The sequence below is a fragment of the Caenorhabditis elegans genome, chromosome I (genome assembly GCF_000002985.6).
Source record: "Caenorhabditis elegans chromosome I".
NCBI lineage: Eukaryota > Metazoa > Nematoda > Chromadorea > Rhabditida > Rhabditidae > Caenorhabditis > Caenorhabditis elegans.
This window is the reverse complement of record NC_003279.8, coordinates 9,519,104-9,541,420: the sequence shown is the minus strand read 5'-3', so window position 1 is coordinate 9,541,420 and position 22,317 is coordinate 9,519,104. Positions and strand designations below refer to the sequence as shown.

At 34.0% G+C, this 22,317-nt stretch overlaps 7 protein-coding genes and 5 non-coding genes across 13 annotated transcripts; 6 read left to right on the top strand and 6 right to left on the bottom strand.

Annotated features, from left to right (window-relative positions):
- Positions 1 to 197: 197 nt before the first annotated feature.
- Positions 198 to 253, bottom strand: C36F7.10. Its single transcript, NR_050396.1, has one exon. It is a non-coding gene; the product is annotated as an Unclassified non-coding RNA C36F7.10 (non-coding RNA).
- Positions 254 to 454: 201 nt separating this feature from the next.
- irx-1 (Putative iroquois-class homeodomain protein irx-1) lies at positions 455 to 4,956 on the top strand. Its single transcript, NM_060132.7, has 5 exons — positions 455 to 556; positions 1,089 to 1,550; positions 2,146 to 2,505; positions 3,006 to 3,216; positions 4,223 to 4,956. The coding sequence occupies exons 1-5, from the start codon at positions 536 to 538 to the stop codon at positions 4,300 to 4,302; spliced, it is 1,134 nt and encodes a 377-aa protein (NP_492533.2). The 5' UTR covers positions 455 to 535; the 3' UTR covers positions 4,303 to 4,956.
- Positions 1,751 to 1,890, bottom strand: C36F7.14. The gene has a single exon (NR_050395.1). It is a non-coding gene; the product is annotated as an Unclassified non-coding RNA C36F7.14 (non-coding RNA).
- On the bottom strand, positions 4,277 to 4,575 carry C41G7.13. The gene has a single exon (NR_050394.1). It is a non-coding gene; the product is annotated as an Unclassified non-coding RNA C41G7.13 (non-coding RNA).
- On the top strand, positions 4,681 to 8,000 carry C41G7.7 (uncharacterized protein). Its single transcript, NM_001375109.1, has 4 exons — positions 4,681 to 6,379; positions 6,426 to 6,537; positions 6,954 to 7,042; positions 7,773 to 8,000. Exons 1-4 carry the CDS (start codon positions 6,359 to 6,361, stop codon positions 7,839 to 7,841), a joined length of 291 nt encoding a protein of 96 aa, NP_001361847.1. The 5' UTR covers positions 4,681 to 6,358; the 3' UTR covers positions 7,842 to 8,000.
- 21ur-15380 lies at positions 6,126 to 6,146 on the top strand. The gene has a single exon (NR_050393.1).
- Positions 7,084 to 7,619, bottom strand: C41G7.15 (Saposin B-type domain-containing protein; the record flags this gene model as incomplete). The annotated part of the gene is made up of 2 exons (NM_001264196.2): positions 7,084 to 7,350; positions 7,572 to 7,619. 2 exons carry the CDS (start codon positions 7,617 to 7,619, stop codon positions 7,111 to 7,113), a joined length of 288 nt encoding a protein of 95 aa, NP_001251125.1. The 3' UTR covers positions 7,084 to 7,110.
- A 551-nt stretch (positions 8,001 to 8,551) lies between the features above and the next one.
- Positions 8,552 to 9,757, top strand: C41G7.8 (DUF3278 domain-containing protein). The gene is made up of 3 exons (NM_001375108.2): positions 8,552 to 8,674; positions 8,963 to 9,263; positions 9,480 to 9,757. The coding sequence occupies exons 1-3, from the start codon at positions 8,590 to 8,592 to the stop codon at positions 9,655 to 9,657; spliced, it is 564 nt and encodes a 187-aa protein (NP_001361900.1). The 5' UTR covers positions 8,552 to 8,589; the 3' UTR covers positions 9,658 to 9,757.
- Positions 9,758 to 10,288: 531 nt separating this feature from the next.
- Positions 10,289 to 18,871, bottom strand: ahr-1 (Aryl hydrocarbon receptor protein 1; the record flags this gene model as incomplete). 2 transcript variants are annotated; one of them, NM_001025865.4, is made up of 13 exons in its annotated part: positions 18,806 to 18,871; positions 16,700 to 16,759; positions 16,346 to 16,473; positions 13,200 to 13,601; positions 13,079 to 13,152; positions 12,462 to 12,568; positions 12,313 to 12,411; positions 12,157 to 12,260; positions 11,958 to 12,102; positions 11,439 to 11,588; positions 11,081 to 11,394; positions 10,986 to 11,035; positions 10,289 to 10,460 (listed from the first exon to the last, which is right to left on the bottom strand). In NM_001025865.4, exons 1-13 carry the CDS (start codon positions 18,841 to 18,843, stop codon positions 10,323 to 10,325), a joined length of 1,809 nt encoding a protein of 602 aa, NP_001021036.1. In that variant the 5' UTR covers positions 18,844 to 18,871. The 2 variants fall into 2 exon arrangements, with proteins under 2 accessions (NP_001021036.1, NP_001021037.1); NM_001025866.5 differs by lacking the exon at positions 18,806 to 18,871 and having other exon boundaries at positions 10,323 to 10,460.
- On the top strand, positions 13,980 to 14,882 carry cylc-2 (Lipoprotein). Its single transcript, NM_060130.5, has 3 exons — positions 13,980 to 14,130; positions 14,180 to 14,720; positions 14,777 to 14,882. The coding sequence occupies exons 1-3, from the start codon at positions 14,042 to 14,044 to the stop codon at positions 14,804 to 14,806; spliced, it is 660 nt and encodes a 219-aa protein (NP_492531.1). The 5' UTR covers positions 13,980 to 14,041; the 3' UTR covers positions 14,807 to 14,882.
- On the top strand, positions 16,141 to 16,161 carry 21ur-14484. The gene has a single exon (NR_050392.1).
- Positions 18,872 to 20,145: 1,274 nt separating the features above from the next.
- set-32 (SET domain-containing protein) lies at positions 20,146 to 22,177 on the bottom strand. Its single transcript, NM_060128.3, has 7 exons — positions 22,062 to 22,177; positions 21,707 to 22,014; positions 21,420 to 21,660; positions 21,175 to 21,306; positions 20,581 to 21,126; positions 20,381 to 20,500; positions 20,146 to 20,335 (listed from the first exon to the last, which is right to left on the bottom strand). The coding sequence occupies exons 1-7, from the start codon at positions 22,161 to 22,163 to the stop codon at positions 20,231 to 20,233; spliced, it is 1,554 nt and encodes a 517-aa protein (NP_492529.2). The 5' UTR covers positions 22,164 to 22,177; the 3' UTR covers positions 20,146 to 20,230.
- Between the last annotated feature and the right edge of the window lie 140 nt (positions 22,178 to 22,317).

The window sequence follows — 22,317 nt, the reverse complement described above, 5'->3', positions numbered from 1 at the left end:
TACTTCTCTTTACTCCGATTCTTTTCCGTTTCTCTTCGTGAATTTCTCCGGTTTATCTTGTTAAATCTACGTGTTCGCACGTGTTTTTTGCGCTTCTTCAATTTCTTTCCCTACTCTCCAGGCCCCGCCCTGTGGCTTCCATGTCTATTGGATGGTGGGCGGGACTTGAGAGAGAGAGAGAGACACACACGGCCCCGGGCGGGCATCTGCAGAAAATCGAGATTGCTCAACAAGTTGTTGAACATAAGGTCCCACATAGTTCTACATCATCTCAATTTCTTCAAGAATTATCAATCAAACCTTTTCTCTTTCTCTTCTATGCTTATCACTGAATCGCTCCTCCTTTGCTCCCTCTTGATTTCGTCGCCTCTCTGCCTCTCTCTCACTCTCTCTGTCTATCTTTTTCAACAAAAAACTGCTCTGGAATTATAACTGATATCAATGTGTTCTTCAGATCATAAATAATCATACTTATCAACTATTGTTTCTGCACTTGTACTGAGATCAACACATCTACTTCTACTACACCATCACAATGATTCCTATTGCCAATCAGGTCAGTTTTTAAGCGATAAGTTTAATAAGCTAAATTATAATTTCTATATTCTCAAGTAGTGTTCTTACATTTATTTATTTCATTTTTGTCCTTCTTGACACTTGGAGTCAACTTCCTGCTCTTTCCAATTGCCATGTTAACCTTGCACCGCCACTGCTTGGCGGTTTATATCTCGGTTGCCTTCAGCTTTATCAAAAAGTGTTATACAACCAAAACATAGAAAATTATTTTGCAAGTAAATTGTCCGTTTGAAGTTTTTTAATAAAACCACAAAGAACTGAGATATAAACTGTCAAAGTGAAGGAAGAGGGGGGTGCAAGTCTAATATAGAAAATTGCAGTTGAGAAGTTGTCAAAGCTTGGACAAGGTTTTCGTTTTCGATTCCTACCAATTTTTACATAAATCTTAGATTAGACAACATTTGAACACAGTCTCAAAATACTTCCTTCCAAAAAATTTAGATGCCAAATGTCAGATTTATTCGTTTGGATACCTTCACTTCACCTGACTAGAAAAGTAAATCCATTTCCAGGTCAAAATGGAAGAGCCCACAACACCACAAACAACGACTCCTGCTCCACCCACTTCAGCTCCGGATGCACTTCGCGGAATTCTGCCACCAAACCTTTTAGGTCAATTTCATTTCCATCCTGCCATGGCTCAAGTTCTCGCTGCTCAAGCTCAAGCCGCCGCCGCCGCTCAACAAGCAACTCTTGCTGGCTTCCCCGGAGTTCCGATGTTTCCACATGGAATTCCAGCAGATCTGAAACCAGAAATGTTATTAGGTGGAGGGCCAGGACCGATGCCCATGTTCTTCAGTGATGCTCATCGTTTATATCATCCATATGGTTTAGATGGAATCAAGAAAAGAAATGCAACACGAGAAGCAACTGCACCACTCAAAGATTGGCTTCATTCTCATAGAAAGAATCCATATCCATCAAAAGCTGATAAAGTTATGTTGGCAGTTGGTACAGGAATGACACTTACACAGGTATGTTGTATTATTTCTTGTTTTGACAACAATTAGTAAATGCAACACTGTGAAATGATTTAATAGCCGTAATAGCCTATTACCAACCGTAATCTCGTAATTTACTCCACAATATTTGCTCAATTTATTAGCTCACACGGGATTTTAGAGCCGCCTCTAGTCATCAATTACAAATACCACAAAAAATATTGTTGTAAAATGTAGTAGACAGTGTTTCCCGCAGTGTTATTGTAACATTAGCCACTCACCGGCCATCAAACCCCGGGGGCAAATGTCTCCTTTTTTGACCGATGCCAAAAAAAGAGGGGCGAGAAACAAAAGATGTACAGAGGCGATAAGCGATGATGATGACACCTCGTACCCCGCTTAATTAATGTGTTTCGAGAGACATTCTTTACACAATACGAGAAATGTTTCAAACCAAATAGGGCTACTACTTGTTTGATTTTGTTGCAATAGACCAACAACACACAACCTTGGCGCCAAAAATTAGATTTTAAAATTGTTTGAACCAAAACTTTGAAGTTATTTTATTAAAATAAACTCTAGCCCGAAAAACAAAGCCGAAGCTTGAAATTTATATTTTTAATTACAGGTCTCGACATGGTTTGCTAACGCCAGAAGACGACTGAAGAAGGAGAACAAGATGACTTGGTCACCACAAAATCGACGAGGCGATGGTTGTGATGACGATGAAGACGACGATGATGATGACATGAACCGTCCATCAAGCTCAACATCCATAAATTCCGAAAGAAAAGGAGAATCCCTATTCGGAAAGCCACATCTAGCATCACCAACGCCTTCGGGAGGATCTGGAGGATCAGATGAGTTGACAACACCGAAGAAAGAACTAGTATCCCCAATTCCAAATGATGATTCTGAAAGTCCGAAGCGTAAACCAAAAATGTGGTCGATTGCCGATGTCACTTCAGATGACGATTCATCAAAGAAGGTGAGAGCAAAAAAGTTTAGATCATAAAATACATTGTACAGATTTTATAGTTTTCCCCATCTTCCCTCTTATTCTAACAGTTTTACGAAATGGACTTAAAAACTATTATATGTTTAGTAGGGGCAAATAAAGAGTCCTCCTCTCCCTTCATCTTGTTCTGCACATTTTATAGAGATGTAAACTAGTATGAATCATTTGTATGTGTGTATGTGCAAACTTGTGAGGTGAGTGTGAAGCAGCCGACAAAACTGTGCCGCTTTAACAACAAACATGATTGAATGATGGTTTTATACATTTTCATAAAGTACATTAAGGAATTGATGGGAGATCAGGGGGTCATATTGTAAAGTTTAGGCATGGGTTACTGTACTTGGAAGATACATTGAAGCATACAGCAGTGCCTTTTGGCAGCTTATATTTTTCATAAAGTTGTTAAAGTGAAGTAATTTAGTTCAAGATGATGAATAATGGTAACCCCTAGCAAACATCTTTTTATTTAGGATTCTCCACCATCATCAGACGAAAATCTATTAACGGGAAGCTTGTTCCAAAACGCAATGAAAAAACAAATGGAAGTAATGGCACGATTGGATCCAACTTTGTTCCGTCACACAATGCACCCATTCATGTTCCAACTTCTAGCCCAACAAGCTGCTCAAGGGCAACAACTTGCACTTTTGGCACCACAAACAACTCCTCCAAATGAAGCAGGTGAGGTGAGCAGGTGAATACACTTTTCTTACATTTTGTTACATGGCAACCTGTCTGCTTTTTCTTATCATTCTTTTTTTGGGTATTCCGAATGATTGACAGCTAGTTGAACACCGTGCGTGCTTGTACATGAACAAGAAAAGTCGAAACGTAATCCTCTTAATTTTAAAGTTGTTATCCTGTCGTGACGCTCAGTTTTTTTGCTATTTAATGCACTAATCATCCCATATTTACTGATAATAGGTGTATGTTTTCTGATACACATTATAAGGGGAAAGTTCAGTAGCTACAGCTTCTAGATAGGCATTAACAAAAGAGGGTCTACACTTAAGTTCTAGATCCTTTTCAAATGTTTTAGCTCAGAAAGAGGAGTTCTTTTCTATGTAATAATTTTGTTCGAAACGTCAAAGGCAACGAAAAAGGGCTTAAACTGAAGTAAGTGTCTCCTCATTGACCCCACGGATTAGTGTGCTCGTTTTTCTAAACCGCGTGTTCTTCGTCACTCAGTTTTTGTCCAAAAAAGGAGCGCTGCTCCCGGAGTCAAGTCACCGAATGATAAATTGCCGATTTGATCCGTTCGTATAGTTGATGGGAAACACTTTCTTATAACTTATTGAACATGTAAAAGCAATTCTAGTTGACCAATATGGGGAAAAACTAGAAAGCCTAGTCTTATTTGAAACGTTGAACTGAAATTTCTCAGAGCATTCCTTCAAATACAAGCATGTCAAGCTGCTCTAAATCCGGATTTTACATTATTTTAGTGATTTTAAGGTTGTTTAGATGCAAAAAACATTCTGAAAGCTTTTTGGAGATTTTAATAATTTTCAAAAAATCAGATCATTTTTCACACAACTCAATCTTAAAACTTTCAAAAACTAAAAATTTCAAAAACTTTTGAAATATAGCTTAATTGACTTGGTGCCTAGGTTTATTGCAATATACAATATTTAAAAAATCTTTGAACAATTTTTAAGCCTTGATTTTAATGAATAAATAATTTCAGGTCTGAACTCTCAAGCGGAGACGTCGACGCCATCTCCAGCATCTTCTCCAACGTCGTCTCCACGGTCCCACCAAGAGTAGAAACCCCAGCTTATTAAGTTTAATTTTTTTAAATGAATATTGTACTCTCTCAAAGTTTCACCTCCTCCACTAAGAACTCTGAAATCGAGAAAATATGATATAAACAGCGGGTCTTTGAATTTCATTTTTTTCTCCATCCCATTTAAGTTTCGATTATTTTGGTCTCTCTCTATGTACAGTACAGTATTGTCTCCCAAATATTCACATCCCATCAAAAATTTCATTCGGTTACTGTAGCACCATATAGGCTTTTTCTTTCTCATTCATTTGCTTTTTTATGTTCTTTTAAACTTTATATGAATTCCATGACTATGAATTTTTTGTCTCTCTTTCTCTATTTTTTCCCCCAATTTCTCCCAGTTTTTTCTCACATTATTAACATTATTATTATTTCAATTCCACACAATTTTTCACAGGATGCATCTAGTTTTTGAGCTTATGATCGGTTTTCTCAATTTCCCGCCAATAATTGGAGTACTTTAGAAACAATTTTCTTTTTTTCTTGCTTTTTCCCACCAATTCGCTTCAAATCTCTTCACGCAAACCCACTTTTCTTACAATCCCATCTCATTTCTTTGACAATTTACAGTTTTTTGTGAGAAAGATACAACAACCTGCACGCATAATTTAGAAAATGAAGAAGGTTTAATATTTATTTCTTGAATATATTTTAAGCTAACAAAAAATCATGAAAATGGATATACATTTAATTGCACAAAATACTGCAACCATTTCAAAGAATTGCAGGCTGAATTAGTGACAACATTTCGGTTATCAAGAACGTGCACTTTTAAAGTAATTTTGAGCATTGCTTCATGTTCAAAAACATAGAATTTTTAAAACACAAATGGTTATAGAAACAAAATTAAAAACGTATAAAACTGGTTGATGATATATTTTTTTTGGTCGACTGTCAAATTATGATTGGTAAAACTAAGTTATCACCACATTTTGGCTGTAAATAAAAATTTCTGAAAAGGTTCACAATGATATTTAGACGTTTTAGCGTTTTTTTTTTAAATTTCCACTTAAAAATTCAATTGAAGTCTTTTTAGTTTATTTTCCCATTACTGTTTTTTGCCGACCTCTTGAAATTTAGGGGATGTGTAAATGTAGACATATGTACATTTTGGAAGCTTTTTTTAAAAAGAAATATCATGATTCTTAAAAAATCTGATAAAATAAATAAATTTCCACTTGATAAAAAAATTCCAGATTATGTATTGTCTTGTTAAATGTTTTGACCTACTATTTACAAAGCGTAGTTTCAAATTAATGTGAAAAATGAATCAGTGAAAACAAAAACAGCAGATTTCATTCATTAGACACACACACACACACCATATCTCTAAAAACAAGGAATTACATGCATTTTCTCTTTATTTTTCCACATCTCGGTGACCCATGTAAACGCCTAATTGAAAATGAGATACGACAACGACGTCTAAACAAACATCGGTGAAGCTTAGAAAACAATGAATTTGTGTTGTCTGGATTCTTGGAAAATTTGGAAATGAGACAAAACCAAATTTGCCACCTTTATATTTAATGTTCCACATTTTAGAACTGTTTCAAAAAATATAATTTTTAATCGTGGATTCTAATTTCAGATAACATAATGCAATAAAGGCAGAATGTGCTTTAAATCGTTTGAAATAATCGCATTATTCCAAAATACAAAAAAAAAAGAAAAAATATTTAGGCACAATACCGGAATCTCATTTTGCATCTTTGAAAATTAAAAAATCTTCTCAAAATGTTTTCAAATCTTTAGTTAACTGTTTTAAACACTTGCTATTATCAATTAAACTTGTAGAAATCAATACCTGAAATACCTGAAAATGTGGTATTTTTCTATGCTGTATTTGCTTTTATCCTTCAACATTTCAAAGTTTCTTTCTTTTTTCCATTATTCATGACTATACAATTTGGAAAAGCATGAGCAAGTGAATTGTCTCTATGGATACATCCTGCGCATTTGAGCACATAAAATATTTTTCAAGAAATCCTTTCACCATTCTTTCTTTTTCATTATTTGTTCAAAAACATCTCAAAAATGTCAAACGTTGACCGATATGTAAGTTACCCGCTTAATTTAATTTTTACTAATTTTAAATTTTCAGGATGTTCACCGGGATGGTATTGAGAAAGATCGAAAAAGGTCTCGAAGCCGAAAACCTCATCAAAATGGTCAAAGCCAGTCAACTATGGATAACCGTCCTCCATGGAATAATGGTAATCAATGCATTATAATGGGATTTTATTTATTTATATAACTCCCGAAATTTGTAAATAGCAAATATAAAAAAAATTGTTTTATTTCTAGTTCATATTTCAATTACCTTTCAAGTATTATTATTCACACATTGTCAACAGTCTTCAAAAGTGCTCAAAATACCTCAAAAAGTCACAATTTGTAAAATGTTTTTTTTTTTTTTTTTTTTTTTTTTTTTAAATTTACCAAAACTTGGGCTAAAATTTTGAAATCTTGAAAAATGTTTTGGAGTCTTCAATTATGATATATGTGGATGTTTCTGACAAGAAGAATAAGTTAATTTGATGTTCAATTCCGCAACTACCTAAATATTTTTTAATATTCAAGAAAGTTTTAGTTGCTTATTTCGTACTGACAAACTTTCCAATTTTTTCAGATACATACATCGAAGGATATGATGATGTTGATGAGCATGGAAAGTTCAGAAAACGAGGAGGTGGAATGCCAAAGACTATTGACAGACAGGTAATGTTTGGGATAGGAATAACTGATATATTCAAACAAAAAAAATTAAAAATTTTAATGATTCAGTGTTACGAGCAAATTTGACTACAAATTGGGCCTTTGACTGTGTTCAAAACGAATTTAAGAATTGGCCAAGTATGAGTTGCATGAATGGCTTGTGCCAAATGTCGACAACCCGTTGCAAAGATTTGGTTTTCAATTGAGTCACATACGAGTTTCAGCAAAATTCGAGCTTGATCATCGGTTTCTAGAATACTTATAGTTCCACTGCAGACTAAGCAAATTGGAATGTCAGCTCCATTCGTTTCCTGAAACGGAGTGTGTATTAGAATAGAATATACATAGGCATAACCTTTTTTTTGCTATAATTAACTAATTTAACTTAACTAATTTCCCACGAAGAAAGCTTATGATCGTTCATTTTCATTTTTCAGTTTATAATTTGTTTCTGAAGTCAGAAAAAAATGAAAGCTGCTAAAGTTACGGTTAATGTTTTCATGAAAAAAAAACTGTAAAATATTTTACTCACCGAGAGATTACACACAAAAATGATTGCAATAAATAGTATAATTTTCATGTTACAAGAATAAGGAAAAATAAATAAAATCTTGGTGTTTTATATGGCAGCTCGTATAGATTATCAAATGTGGGCGATATTTCATGTGCACGGGAATAACGCAATAAAACATGAACAATGATCAGAGAATATTAAAATTTAAATATTTTTCAGCAAGAGGAATTGACGAAAAACTGGACCGAATCTCTTCGTGAGCAACACCATCAACCACAAAAACAATGAAGTTGCCGCATGGAAATTCATAATTTCTAACTTTTATTTGTACTGATATCTATAGAATTGCAATTTATTCATAGCTCGCTCAAAATGTTAAATTACCAAGCGAAATTATATTGTTACATACAACATACATAGTTAACTCAAATAAATGATTTATATTGTTGTGCGCAATACTGCCGTGCCAGAAACAACTTACAATTGGTCGGGGTTTACCGTGGAATTTAAATCAGCGGGGACCTCTATGCAAAGTTTTTTCGAACTTAATGAGGAACTTCTTGATAACACACTACCTACCAACAACTTCTCGACTGAGTTGAGTAGCTTTTTATAAGTTGCCAAGTTGTTGCTAGAAAATCCCCTTCCGTTTGCCAAATTTATAGACTTGGTAAATTTCAGAAAATAATACTAATTGAGTGCACGCTTTGTGGCTTGAAGAAATAAAAATCATTTTTGGAATATTCATTTTATACATGCATACTTTTGGAAGCATTTTGAATTTTAGTTTTGGTTGCAAAACACTCCAATCACTATTATTTTTTACAAGAAATAATTTTCTGAATCATCATACTGATAAGAAACTTTTTGCGGCGATATGTCTATTTACATTGTCCTCTAACTCTTTGTTTGGTTTGAGTTTTGTTCCATTTTTTACCCACATCGTTTCGAAACTATTGAAAGTTATTTCATAATTTTTAAATTTTATATTTAATTCCAGGTTGTAAAGATATTTCTCTTCGAGTTTTCAAAAAAAATGGAGAAAGAAAATAATTTGAATTTTTATTCGAATGAGAGTCGAAATGAGAATGATGAGCTTTCGGTAAATTGGCAGTGGAAAGGTAAGATTTCAATTTAATTTTGTTTTAAAAGTACAGCTTTTTTTAAATTAAACATAAAAATTAGATAAACTAATTAACTCTAATATTTGGAGTCCAAATAAGATAATGTGAGCTTCAAAATCATATTTTCTTCATTAACTTGAAAAGGAAACGATCAGTTTTTCACCTAATGTTGAAGAAAAAGTCTATAGTGATTTTTCTGAATAAACAATTTAGTTGGCTTCAGAAATGCGCTGAAAAATACGAAGCTCTTCAAAGTTATCAACGAAACATTACTGAAATTTACAGAGATTCATCTACCGTTTACTATTGCCACATCTCCACTTCCACTATATTTAATTATTGTTGGAGTTTTGACAATTTTCGATCAAGACACTCTTCTCTCAATTTGGATGATATTCACTGGATTTACAATGGGCCTCGAACTTCTGTATATTTCTGTGTATCTCGGCCGAAAATCCATAAAACATCAAACAGAATTAGATTTGGATGATCAAATTTTTGAGAAATATGAGAGTAGTGAGAATCAAAATGTGAAGGATCCGTTGATGAGGAAAGCTATTAAACTTCATATTACAACAGCATTTTTGTGAGTTTTTTTAAAAACTGTACATAATGTATTATTTAGCCTATACATAGGTTGAATAATTTATTTTGTATCTATCTAGTATTTTTATTTGTTAATTTATAACTATTAACTATTGACATTAAGACTATTTCTTGAATATTTAGAAGAGCCACTATTCTTCCAATTGTTAATTGGTTATCCAAAACCTTTTTTAAAACTCACCTAACTTATTTACAGAGCTTATTTCGGCTTGCTACAGTGCTACATTATTCTAACGAATGATTCAAATCGTAATTCATATGTAATTTTTCCAAGTTTTTTTGTTTCAATGTTTTATTGTACTTCTTTGATTATTTTTGGTTGTTTTGTATTGATTAAGCTCAGATCACAAAAATCTAAAACAATGCTCGTTTGAATGGAAATATTGAAAAGTTAGAAAAATTCCCCAATTGCTATTTGAGACCTCTGTTAATTTGTATATATTTTTTTAATCAAAATGAAAAATAATCCGGTTTAAGATTGCATTCTTTGTATAAATAAATACAGTCTTCCATTATTCTTAGAATTCGATACAGATTCTTCTTGAATTTGAGACAACTTTCTGAATATTAACATGATTGACTTCTTGTTAAAGTTGGAGAGAAAGCCTTTTTTCTAGTTACTAGTGGAGAAACTTATTTGACAATCTTAGGCAAAGAGCCAAGAGATCTGTTTCTCCCTTCTCCGAATGCTCTCGCTGAAGATGCACCACATAACTGATCAATTGATGAGATGAATTGAGTTCAATTGTCTGTTTCCAAATTTTTTAAAATTTTCTATTTAAAACGGTTTCTACAGTGTACGAAATTAAACGATTTCCTTGTAGGTGTACTGTAGGTGAACGTTTCATTGAAGAACTTTCGCAACACTCATCCTCTTTAATTACCTCCTTGTTGAGCAATAAAATGGGACAAAACTACTACTGAAGACACATGTTTCGTAAGATTCAAAGTGTGTCGGTCCAAGACGATTATCTCGATGATTACTGTATGTATGGGGTTGTAAACTACACTTTTCGCTTCTTTATTCATGTACTACAATTCACGTGCCTAGAAGATTGGTTACTTCAGAGATTAAATGAAAATTGTCTTGTTTTAATGGGTGATGATGAAGATCGTGGTGTGTTGAAGGGGTCGGATATTCGGTGAAATGGCTCATTTGTGGATGTGGTGGGACGAGCTGAAAATTTGAAAGTTTAACGTTTTTGTAGATTTTCGAATTAGAGCAAAATACATTTTCAAAGGTGGAGTAGCGTGAATGGGAATTTTGCTTCAAAATTTAAAAAAAAACTTAACTTCAGAAATACAACGACGGAATTGAATAATTGCATTATTTAAGTAGGATTTTTAAATCTTTTTCTATATTTTCCGTTTTTCTTTTGTTGTATTTCCGAGTTGAATACTTTTTTGATTTTTTTTTGAAACAAATTTACAATTCACGCTACTCAACTTTTAGACAGATATTAGAAAAATTTCCCCACTCTGCCATTTTTATTTTTGAAAACATTTTCCAAAAACTTACCGAGATTTGAGTTACTGATAAATAATTTTAGTTGATATACACAACCATAATGATAGATATGGAAAAATAAAAGATAAACTAGATAGAAATGATTACAAAGACATTAAAATATAACCATTACTAACAGATAATGCTATGGGCTGAAATTTAATTTTAATTTTTAGACTAAAATTCAGACAATACCTTTTGAGCATCTGGTGTGAAACCGTGTGGCAGCTGTGTCATATGTATATCTAAAAATAAGTAATTTCAACAATGTTATTCCAATTGTAACGTACCATTTGGATGCCATCCAGGGTAATCCACAGGTGCAATTTGAACATCAGGGTATCCAACAGTTCCTGGTGGATGTGGATATGTTGGAGGATATTGTGTCAAATGATATACATCATGAGGCCATGCTGGTGGATGAACTCCATGATTCCATGATGGATCAAACATTTGCATATCAAAATGAGTTGGAATTGGAATTGATGGGATTGTTGGAACAATTTCATGACTGTTTTCTTTTCGTCGGCGATTTGCTTTGGTTGTTGTAGGAGTTGGAACAGGAACGGATGGGAATAGGGAATTGGATGTTGATGGTTCCAAACTGAAAATAATTATTGTTAAATTTGTCAAAAGCTAGTAACAAACCAATCTTGATCATCTTTCAATACAGATGGTAATGGAAGTGCAGCTGTTGATTGGAGATTTCGTGGAGATTGAAGAAATGAATCGTCAAATGATAATAGTTTAGCTTTCAATGTGCTTCTTTTTTCTAAAAGCATTGTACCTTCCACTTCGCTGAAAAATAAATGATGGCTTAAAACGATGAAATCGATTTTTCCAAGGAGGTGCTCCGAAAAGTTTTGGATTTCTAAAAAGAGTCAAAGTTTTAATGAATTTTCCGAATTTACTAAAATTTCAGTTTTTTTTGAGAATAGAAAGCCTAATATTGAGTTTTTGCGATATCGATTATTTAAGATAAAAAGTTTTTAATTTTAGTTGTAAAATAATTTTTGCCATTTTAGCAATATAGGAGTGATTTTCAACATTTTCTCACTGAATCAATGAAAACTTTTCTCACTTTTTCTCACTTTACAGCAAATGTGCGCTAGATATTCAAAGCATATTTGTATAATTTTCAATTCTTTCTAATATCAAAAAACTTACTTGAGTAATCTGTGAGTTAAGCCAATTGATTCCGGTTTGCTATTCTTGTAAAACATCCTACAGGAGCTTTGAACAAAATACGTACGACGAGTTTTTGTGCTGACTAGACGATATACCAGAAGACCAGATGACCCGTTTTTGATAGCTGAAATTTCATTGTAGTTATTTACAAATTGCTCGAGAAATCAAATATTGACACCTTCTTTATGAGCTTCAGCCATGCAGACTGCATCTTCCACGTGGACTAGATTATAGAGTGGCATTGGTAGATCAGTTTCATCAATTTCTAACATTTCATAAACCCTGTAATTAATAATTATCAGTAGAAAAGTTATTTTTACCTAATAAAACTCACTTTTGATCCATAGATACTAAAGCTCCATCCAACTGATGTTTTGTTTTCAAAATCATGTCTTCGGATGCTAAATCGGATGTTGAAGGCGGCACAAAAGGTCTGAAGTATTTTTTTTTTAAGTCCTGAACGCAAAGTTTGAAACAACTAACGTGCAAACGCAAATCATTCCGAGCACTGGACCCGAGGCAGTTCTTCCCATTACATACGATGATGGTAATCCATGTAGAGACATCAACTTTCCGCGCATGTCAATTCTCTGAAAACATATTCTACGATAACGTATCTTCACAAATTTCTAAAACTGATGCCGCAAAAATCAAAAAGAGTAACCCTTTTCACTGTAAGACTCATCCCAAATAAATTCCTACGAAACTCAGAAGATTATAATATTCATTGGGAAAAATAACACAAGTATTGTATATATGTTTAGTTAAATCCTATGTCTCTTATATTAAAATTGCATGATTCTGTTCAATAATTCAGAAAAATTTTATTACAAATTTGTTTTTCTTTTCGTAGAATTTCCTGACTGGTTCTTAAACTATTTTTTAATAAAATGTTACCATAAAAAATTTAAAAATAAGGCATCACTAACCAAAACCCCGTACATATGTCAGATAAGCCCCCTTGATTCAGATACATATGTAAATAAATATGTGCGTAACCGGTTTAGTGCAAAATTGGAGAATTTATACAAATTTATGTTTTTGTGAAATGTTGAACCGCCAAAATGTTATTTGAAAGAATTTCATGAAGTATCACTAACCAAAAATCCACATGTGTTATCCAATAAGCACCGAAATCTTGCGTTCACATTACGTTCCAGATATTTTGAGTTTTCTGTAATTAATTATTCATTTTTAATATTCGAATACTATTTCACATACGTGGTGCAAAAACATCAAATTGATTTGAGGCAGATGACGTTGGAATATGAAAGTTCGAATCAAGTTGTTGACGAATATCATCACGATCTTCCGAATGTATAAGATCATAAACTGGTTGATGTAGAACATCAGATTGATGAAATCCCAAATAATTTTCTACGTTTTCAGATGCATAATAGATTTCTCCATTGTCATTGAGAACAAGAATAAATCCACCAAGTGATTTCAGACTAATTTCTTCAAAATTGGATTCTTCTGGGTCCAACATTGGTGTTCCAATTCGTAGATCAAAGATTGTTGGAACTTTGTTTGAAAATGGTATAGGAGGGTGTGGTTGATAAGAATACGAATGAGTTGACATTGGAAAGCCAGCTGACAGGAACTGAGAGTTGTGTAGACATGCTGAAATTTTAAAATATTTTCGAAGTCTCTCAAGGAAAATAAACAAGTTTAGCCCATGGATTTCAAAAAAAAAATTTTTTTTTTTAATTTGCAAAAAATCTAGAGTTTTTGATCGAATTTTGGTTTAAAAAAATGTTCAGTGTTTACACCTTCCAGAGTGTTTCCTACTTCTGAACATCTTCAAATGTATCAAGAGCTTTGAAAACTGATTTTAGGGAAGGAATTCAAATGATCTAACGTACTCTAATGAAAAAGTAAGAAAATTTACATGTTAAAATAAATTTTTTCTTTTTGAATTCAATAATTCTCACAAATACTTTTTTGGCGTGACACCCTGACATTATTTGTCCATATAAGAACAAAAATTAAATAAAAATTCAGTACGAATCTTCATATTCGATACAAAAATTGTATAAACGCTACCAAGCGACAAGAAGACGATGAGCCCGATGGACTATCTACACGCCATTTTGCTTCTCGTTGGCCCACTTGCTGCGCTTATTGGATGCGGAGGAAAAAAGAAAGCACCGTGAGTTTATAGGAGTTTCAGGAATGAAAATTACAGATTTCCTTTTCAGGCCACCAAAGTCCGCATCCAAGATGACTGCCCCAACTGCTCCTGCACCAGCGCCTCCCGCTGCTCCAGACGCTCCACCAGTTGCTCCAGATGCTGCCGCTGCGCCTGCTGATGGAGAAAAGAAGGATGGCGATAAAAAGAGTGAAAAGAAGGAAGGAGACGAGAAAAAGGAAGAAAAGAAAGATGAAGACAAGAAGGACGAGAAGAAGGACGAGGAAAAGAAGGATGGAGAGAAGAAGAGTGAGAAAAAAGATGAAAAGAAGGACGACAAGAAGGACGACAAGAAGGATGGAAAGAAGGAGGACGAAAAGAAGGATGACGAAAAGAAGGATGAAGAGAAAAAGGACGATAAGAAAGAAGACGACAAGAAAGGTGACAAGAAGGATGAAAAGAAGGATGATGAGAAGAAAGACGATAAGAAAGAAGCCAAGTCCAAGTCGAAGAAGTCCAAAAAATCCAAGAAGTCCAAGAAGTCCAAACGAGAAAAGAAAGATGAGGATAAGAAGGACGACGACAAAAAGGATGACGACAAGAAAGACGATGTGAGTTTATATTTCAAAGCCCTTATTTTAGCAATCTTCTGAACATAAATTTTCAGGAGAAGAAGGACGATGAGAAGAAGGAGTGAGCAGGATCCTTTCGAACTAGCCCTTCATACTCTGAAATGTCTCTTCTCTACTTGCAAATAAATCTATCAAAATTACTACCTTTCTATTCTTTGTTTTAATAATTTTGAATTCGTCAGGTGCTGGACGTTCTATACAACACTCGTAATTCTTTGCCGAGTTTAGAACATTTTTCCCACTGAAGAACAATCTTTGACTAGACTTGATTGGAACAGTCTCCTTCAGAGTTCTCGGTATTGGGTAACCTAAGAATATAATTTTAAAAGTTACTCGGCTAAAAAATGTAATTCAAAGAGATACATTGCGAGTAACATTTGCGAATGGCGTTTTTCAAGTTGCTAAAATTTGATGAGAAGTTGTGCCAATTCGCCAAGTCATTTTCTACAAGGTTCAAATACTTTTGTGTTTACAAATATGAATTAATGTAAGTGTTAAAGTCCGTTTTACAAATCAGAACAGTCACAGTCATCGGAAAAACTTCATTATTTTTGATAACTGGAAATTCTAATTGCTGATGTTTTGGCATCTGGCAATTTATATTTTTGGTAAAATCAAGTTGCAGAGTCTACGAAAAAAATATTGACTTTTTAATATGTGGTAACATTTTGCATTTCTCAAGTTGCGTTATTCATATTAAAACGCAAACAGCCTAACAACCCTGATCCTGTTTCTTACTGTAGATCAATGTTTGAAAGTGAAGACCTAACATGTACTTACTTCCAGTTTCAGATTCAGAAATTAATTATTATCTCAACGAATTTTTAATATTCTTTCATCTATTGGTCCCCTTTTCTTCATCCATTTGTGTTTCTTCGTTCTCCTCACATCTTCATCATCACGCATTCAATCGAGATGTCCAATTTATCACTTGAAAGACATAACATACATGCGAAGGGAGCAAGCAGAGCATCTTCTTCTAATTGCCGCCTACCGTATTCTTCTCAGTACTCTCTTTAAGACGTTTGATCTCTAACTGATGCATCTGTTGGCAGCCAGTCCAAAAAGAAAACGAGTGAATAATATAGGCGCGATGGTGGAAAATTATGAAGACTATGGTACTAAACGATGCGATATCATATTCACAAATACTAAGGCTTCCGAATAAAATCAAGTAACCTGTGTTTTAACTGAATTAACTGTTTTCAAGTTAACTTTTTTTTTTTTGATTTTTTACAATTTCTTAAACTAAAATTAAGTCCCATATAACCAGCAAAAGTCTCTATATTTCACCTTTCATGACCATTTAATAGCCAGGTTGTCATATCAAATATCAAGAATATGTCAATAACTCATGATACACCCTCCCTATATAAACATATACTATCAGACACTTCAATTATTAGAGAGACACAGAGAATGTCAAGGGTACGGTCATCAAGTGGTTACGGAAGATGAGGAATGTGACACATTGAACATGTAATTGGCACCTTCTCTGTCAATATTGCATGTGAGACTTCTAAGGTGTTCGGAATGATGGGAAAAAGGTGAGTTCTTTGTGACATAACTTTTGATGTGATATCCATTGTTACGTAAATTCTTACCTTGAAAGTGAGCTTTGCATTGAAGAAAGCTGACTGCAAGTCGGAGCACGGAGAGTTTATCCAGACGGCTGATGGTAGAGCTGTCGTAAGGAAGAAGCATAGCAACCGTCTCAAGTTCTCCATTTAATCTGAAAATTAAAAACGGAGATATTTATGCATATTTCAAAATTTGGACTAAGCCTTTTAGAAAACTAATCGACAGGCGTACAGTTTTGCTTTTTTGTCTTAACATTTTTCAGTGTATTACATGAGTAATTTAGTTTGAACTGTATAGGCATGAAAAATCAATTTGTAAAATTATTTTCAATTTGTCCACAATTTTCTAATAATTTCTAATTTTTATTCAATTCTCACCGTTCTCTGTGCCGTTTCGACGGATTGGTGTTAGTCAACTGCTTCGGCGGATCCCGTACCCTGCAAATGTTCCAGTTGATTATATGCCCATGCGTTCTGTTTTTTTTATAAAAAAAAACTAAAAGAACAGGTGTGTCAAACTGGAAACACTATCATTATATTTGTTTTTTCTTGTAACATTTAGATATGGTTCCCCTTTCCCTCTTTCTCCACATTCGCTCATTTTAATAGCTCCCACACCTGGCTCCTCTCCATGACATGCAAAACACTCAAAAATTCAACGAGGATGGCATAGTGGAGCAATTAATTCTCGACAATCATTTCGTATGGTCTTCCATGGAAGAATCTTTACGGAATTTGTACGTGAATGTTTATCGCCTGTTATAATTGTGCACCATATGGTGGAGATGTTTCTATAGGAGGGAGAAGAGGATGAGCAACAGATGAGAGAGAAAATCAACAAAATCAAACGTACTAACTTGAACTTCTATTGTTATCAATACAAACAAATTGATGAAGAATTTGTTCTAGAAAATATTTACACTTTTTCAACTTTTAGGTTTTACCGAAACAGCAACAATTTTAGTGTTTTTTTCAGAAAGACTAAAAATCGAAAAAAAATTCAAACAACACTCTTGGTTGCTACGTGTTCTAGGGCACATGAGAAGGGGATACTGGGAAGTTGACTGAAAAGTGTCTGGGTTCTAAAATATAAACTGGCGTGCGTTTTGGTAGTTTTGCGTGTTTCGAATCATCGTGCAGTAATCCTGATGTGGACAAGTCTTCATTGTCACGATATGCGAGTGAGAAGAGACTCAACGATTCAATGATACACAGACCGTCGGACTGGCCAATGAGCAGTGTTGGGAAGACGGAGAGTCTTCTACCTCACGCACAGTTTCCGTGTCACACGCACATCTGAGCACATGGCACGAACATGGTGGAGAAGATGTGAAGAAACAGAAAAAGAAGGCAGTTTGAAGCCATCAGTCTGAATAAAACGATCGTGTCCAAGGACGACGACAGCCTTAGACTACAATCCTTCTCACTTTTCTAGTTTTTTTTTCATTGTAACTATTCCCATTCTTTGAGCCCTCATACTGGTATTCAGGTTATCTTTGAGTTGGTCAAAAAATTTGCTGACTTTAAAAATATAGGAAAAGGTTAAATATATATTTCATCAATTGACCATTTTTTGAAAAAGCCGATGGCGAGCGAGATATGAATTGTCAAATTAGAGCAATGGGCTATGCAAGTTTTGTACTTTTTAATCTATTTCTTCACAGCTCAAAATATTCAAGCTAAGAAAAACTGGAAATGAGCATATTATCTTTTACATAAAAAAACGATCCCTGTATTTTTTAAACTTCACATTTTTGACAAAATACAAGGAATTTAAATAGAAAGAACTTTCTGCTCGCTATCATAACACATAAAGTAATTTTCAATCTAAGTAGGTTTTCGGTTTTACTATATTTTAAAAACTAATTTTGCTAATTGTGCCACAGATAGTGCATTTCAAAAATAAGGTAACCCCACTGTTATTTACAATTGTTTAAAATCAAAGACGTTTTTTGTAGGAATTCAAACATACGAAATAGCTATAAATTTTTCAAAAAGCCAAGGTTTTTTTGAAATTTTGGAGTTTCCCAAAATGTTGACTGGCAATTCCCTATGATACTACTCCACCTCTAACTCCTTGAGCAGTTTCAAACATTTGTAAATTATAAATACCAGATGCTAACTTGAATATGAGAATAATTTGTAGAAATGCGCAATTCGTGTTGTCTTATTAGCATTTGGAACTCGCATTATCAAAATAATAAAATGTTTAAATGTTAATCCAATTGTTATTTTTAATGTTTCTTAGTTTCACCTAAACTGTTTTCTTTCCCTCTCTCCAATCCCATATCACCTCCGAATCCAGCCAACTTTCGTAACATATTTATTTTGGACAGATTCGCCTTCCAAAAAGTCGTGACGACGATGAAGTGGATAGAATTTTCAATGGATTTCGGATGAAGAAGAGAGGGAGCGGATTACGGTAGTTGATGGATGAATAATACGAGAATATGCTAGTTTTTTTGGTAAAATCTTGAAATTCACCTTTTGAAGTTCCGCTGGCGACGTTTGCTGGCATACATTTCACAAATTCGAACGTCTGTTTAACCTGGAAAATAATTGAATCTAAATTTTTGTTGAAAGAATAAAAAAGTTCGAGGAAAAATCTTCTAGCAAACAAAAAGTAAGGAGAAAATTCAGGCATATCAAGGTCATCAAGGGCAGTACCTTTATGTTTTGTAAATATATTCCTCAAACAAACTAATTTTTAGAAACTTAAATATGACTAATGACTAATATTTCCATATTACTATTGAACCCTTGAAAAAGATTTCCACATTTTTTTCCACAAGACGTACTCAAAAGCGCACAGATGTTTTCGTTTGGTTCCTGCCGCGAGAAATATTTTTTGAAAATAGTTGTATCATTGTTTCCTCATCACGATATCAGTTTTTCTTCTACTGTTGTCATTTTGCAGAAAGTAATCTAAATTTGTTAAAGACATTTAGAGTATTTCTAATGTCATTTCCGGAAATACTATAAATATAATCCATATTTTTAAATAAAACTTAATCTTTTCGAATCTCATTTGTTGTCTTCAAACCTTTCAAGGTCTGTCACTTTATGTGAGAAACTAGATTTTTGACGCGCAACTACGGTACCAGGTCTCGCTGCGCCTTCAAGAAGTACAGTACTTTCCGCTTTCTGTTTTTTAAAACGATGTTTCTCTTAAAAATAATTATTTTTCAACAACAAAATTGGACCGCGTCATCATCATCTAAAATCTAAATGAAAAATTCCAGAAAACTAAAAATAAATTGATGAAGACGGGCGCGGAAAACTCTACAGTACTCCTTTAAGGCGCATACTCTTTTTTTTCGAAAAATGTACTTTCGCGTCGAGACCTGGAAACTAATTATTTCGTTATAAAGTTGCGTTTCCGAATAGTAATAAAGTTTATTTGTATCGTTCGGCTTATGCTATCATTCTACGGTCAATGCAAATCTAAATTATTTTCGAAATTTTTAGAATTTAGCTGGCAGGAGCCACTTCCAATATATATATATAGGTCTTCAATGCAGTTATAATCAAAATTATCAAAACAAAAGAAAAAGGAGAATATTGAGATTGGAGGAGGTCACCCTAATTTGGTAGCCATTTGCAAATGGGCGGAGCTTTGATGGGCGGGCCCGAGTCGTCCGATTCGTTGCTCCGCCAAATGAAGTCTCCGGCAGAGTTGATTGAAAGTCGTTTGGCACTTTTTTTCGGAGGTTTATATGGATATGAACTCCAATTTTATTGAAATTAGCAAAAAAAACGTTTCGAATGGGTTCGTATAGTTGGTTGAATAATGTGATTTAATCTAATTCGCGTAATACGTTATTCAAGATTTTATAAAGGTTTATTATTTACGAAAAAAAGAAAATCAGTAAAAAATAAGAAAAAAAAACGGTAAAACTTCAAAAACACTTAATCTAAAACAACTACATCGTCGTTGCATGAAAGAGGTTCGCAGATGTTCTTGTGCCAACTTTCCCACTGTTGATGGTCCAATTTGCGATAATAAGCTGCGAACTGAAACAAATGTTATATTAAAATTGCAAATTTAAAAATACTTACATCTCCGAATGACATATTTGTATGACAGGAGCTTTTTCTGTTCAAACATGCAAAACTTCCGCACTCGCATTTTCCATTGAGATGATTTTTCATGTAGTTGTATCCGTAGTCCATTGTAAGCTGAAATGTAAAAACAAACTTTATGAGCTAGATTGATAGTGGTATAAAATTTCCAAATCAAGACTTATAAAATAGCTTACCGGTGTTCCTGGATAAATGTTTAACAGCGAAATGAAAACGAGATGTACGTGAGCTGGTGAAAGACCTTTCTGGTAGACACGAACGATTTCTAAATTCGGCGAACAGCTATGACAAATCATTCGTCCAACGTTTCCTTTGGCTTTTGGATCAATGAAAAATTCTTCGTAGCTCAACTTCTTCAAAAACTTTTTATAGTCATCAGAGAATTTCATTGTATCCAAAAGACGCCTCCAGTTCGAATTGTCTTTATCTGTGAGCTGATAAGCATAATCTTGACTGTCACGATCTAGTTGATTACGCTCAACTATTTCTCCAGTAAATTCCAATACTGCCGTGCCAGCTGGAATCAGAACAGATGAACGTAATCCAAATCCAACGTTTTCATTGCTTCGATAGATCTCGAGCGGAAACAGTTTTTTGTTAAGAATTAATAAACTGTTATTGGTGCAGTTTCCTTTGCAGCCACACGCTTCAGAGCAGGAGAATCCAATACATCTATCGAATGTACTATTCGAATTGGAGAACATTACTGGATCAAACGACGCCTGAACTTCTTATTAAAAATTTTTTCATATTCTTACGGAAGGACTTACGAATTTGGTAGGAGGGTGACTGGAACTATTTATTTGTAATCCTTGCAGTTTTTGGTTTAATTTATAGCACGGGCAGTTTTCGTTTTCGTAGCATGGTACAATTGGATTCGATGAGCAACAATCACAACGAATCTGAAAAAGAAAATAAGTTGTTACCTTGAAGAAAAACTAAATTTAGCAATACATAAAATAACTGAACAATTGACTAGAAATAATCTTCAGGGAAAGAAAGAAGAATAAAGTACCGTATTCTCTTCCTTTTGAGACATAATACATGCTTTCGCAATGTTTCTTGCGGAGCACGGGTTCAAAACATTCGTGTCTGTATATTCGAAGAGAAGAGTATCGGGAATTTGAATTGAAGTCAATTTTTCATCTGGTAGATCAGAATAGACAGGAACGATATCTAAGGTGTTGAAAGTGAGATTCTCTGTTACTCGAATTCTTTTCCTTGGAGTAATATAAGTCGGCGAAAGCAATGGAACACTGAAAAGAAATGTATTAAAATAATATAATTAAATTAATTCCTCACTCTTGGCCGGAATCCGGACATGTGGAAATTTCATGTTCCCTTCCTTGTGAAATCATTGCTCGTTGTCCCAATATTCGCATCATTGTGCCTTTCACATCCTCATCATATTTGGGGAGCAGTTTCCAGTTTCCATTAAGATGTGGATCGTTTCGGATTTTATTCAGAACTTTAACATGCGACTGGCTGTAATTTTCTACGTCTGGTTTCGTTTCCACAAGACAAGCAGATTCTTTGAGAAACGTTCTTCGTTCTTCGTAGCCGGCGGCAAGATATATCGGGAAATCCTGCTCCGCTTTGAATGGAGGTGCCTTTAAATAAAAGTGTTAAAAAGGAGAAAACGTAAGTTTACGCAAACCTCAAAGATACACATGTTTGATGCGAGCATTTCAGTGATTGGGCCTCTTGAACTGTGTTGACGAAGCTTTTTCTTCGTTCGTGACTTCGATTTCGATGACATCTTATATCAAGAATCTGAAAGACAACATTTAGAAGCATAGCACTCAAACCTGAATGTTTGAATACGAAAATAATTAAAATAGGCGGAGTTGACAAAAATAACTTAGTTCACATGTAAAAACTTATGAACAAAATTAGACTTTTATTTTATAACA

Excerpts from the sequence above, each read along its gene's own strand:
- cylc-2 (NM_060130.5), top strand. The coding sequence starts at position 14,042 with ATGAGCCCGATGGACTATCTACACGCCATTTTGCTTCTCGTTGGCCCA. Across the intron at positions 14,131-14,179 it reads GGAGGAAAAAAGAAAGCACC|GCCACCAAAGTCCGCATCCA; the intron begins GTGAGTTTATAG and ends TTTCCTTTTCAG. Across the intron at positions 14,721-14,776 it reads ATGACGACAAGAAAGACGAT|GAGAAGAAGGACGATGAGAA; the intron begins GTGAGTTTATAT and ends ATAAATTTTCAG.
- set-32 (NM_060128.3), bottom strand. The coding sequence starts at position 22,163 with ATGTCATCGAAATCGAAGTCACGAACGAAGAAAAAGCTTCGTCAACAC. Across the intron at positions 22,015-22,061 it reads CAAACATGTGTATCTTTGAG|GCACCTCCATTCAAAGCGGA; the intron begins GTTTGCGTAAAC and ends TTTTATTTAAAG. Across the intron at positions 21,661-21,706 it reads TGTCCGGATTCCGGCCAAGA|TGTTCCATTGCTTTCGCCGA; the intron begins GTGAGGAATTAA and ends ATTTCTTTTCAG.
- C41G7.7 (NM_001375109.1), top strand. The coding sequence starts at position 6,359 with ATGTCAAACGTTGACCGATAT. Across the intron at positions 6,538-6,953 it reads CCGTCCTCCATGGAATAATG|ATACATACATCGAAGGATAT; the intron begins GTAATCAATGCA and ends CAATTTTTTCAG. Across the intron at positions 7,043-7,772 it reads CAAAGACTATTGACAGACAG|CAAGAGGAATTGACGAAAAA; the intron begins GTAATGTTTGGG and ends AATATTTTTCAG.
- irx-1 (NM_060132.7), top strand. The coding sequence starts at position 536 with ATGATTCCTATTGCCAATCAG. Across the intron at positions 557-1,088 it reads TGATTCCTATTGCCAATCAG|GTCAAAATGGAAGAGCCCAC; the intron begins GTCAGTTTTTAA and ends ATCCATTTCCAG. Across the intron at positions 3,217-4,222 it reads AACTCCTCCAAATGAAGCAG|GTCTGAACTCTCAAGCGGAG; the intron begins GTGAGGTGAGCA and ends AAATAATTTCAG.
- C41G7.8 (NM_001375108.2), top strand. The coding sequence starts at position 8,590 with ATGGAGAAAGAAAATAATTTGAATTTTTATTCGAATGAGAGTCGAAAT. Across the intron at positions 8,675-8,962 it reads GGTAAATTGGCAGTGGAAAG|AGATTCATCTACCGTTTACT; the intron begins GTAAGATTTCAA and ends TGAAATTTACAG. Across the intron at positions 9,264-9,479 it reads CATATTACAACAGCATTTTT|AGCTTATTTCGGCTTGCTAC; the intron begins GTGAGTTTTTTT and ends ACTTATTTACAG.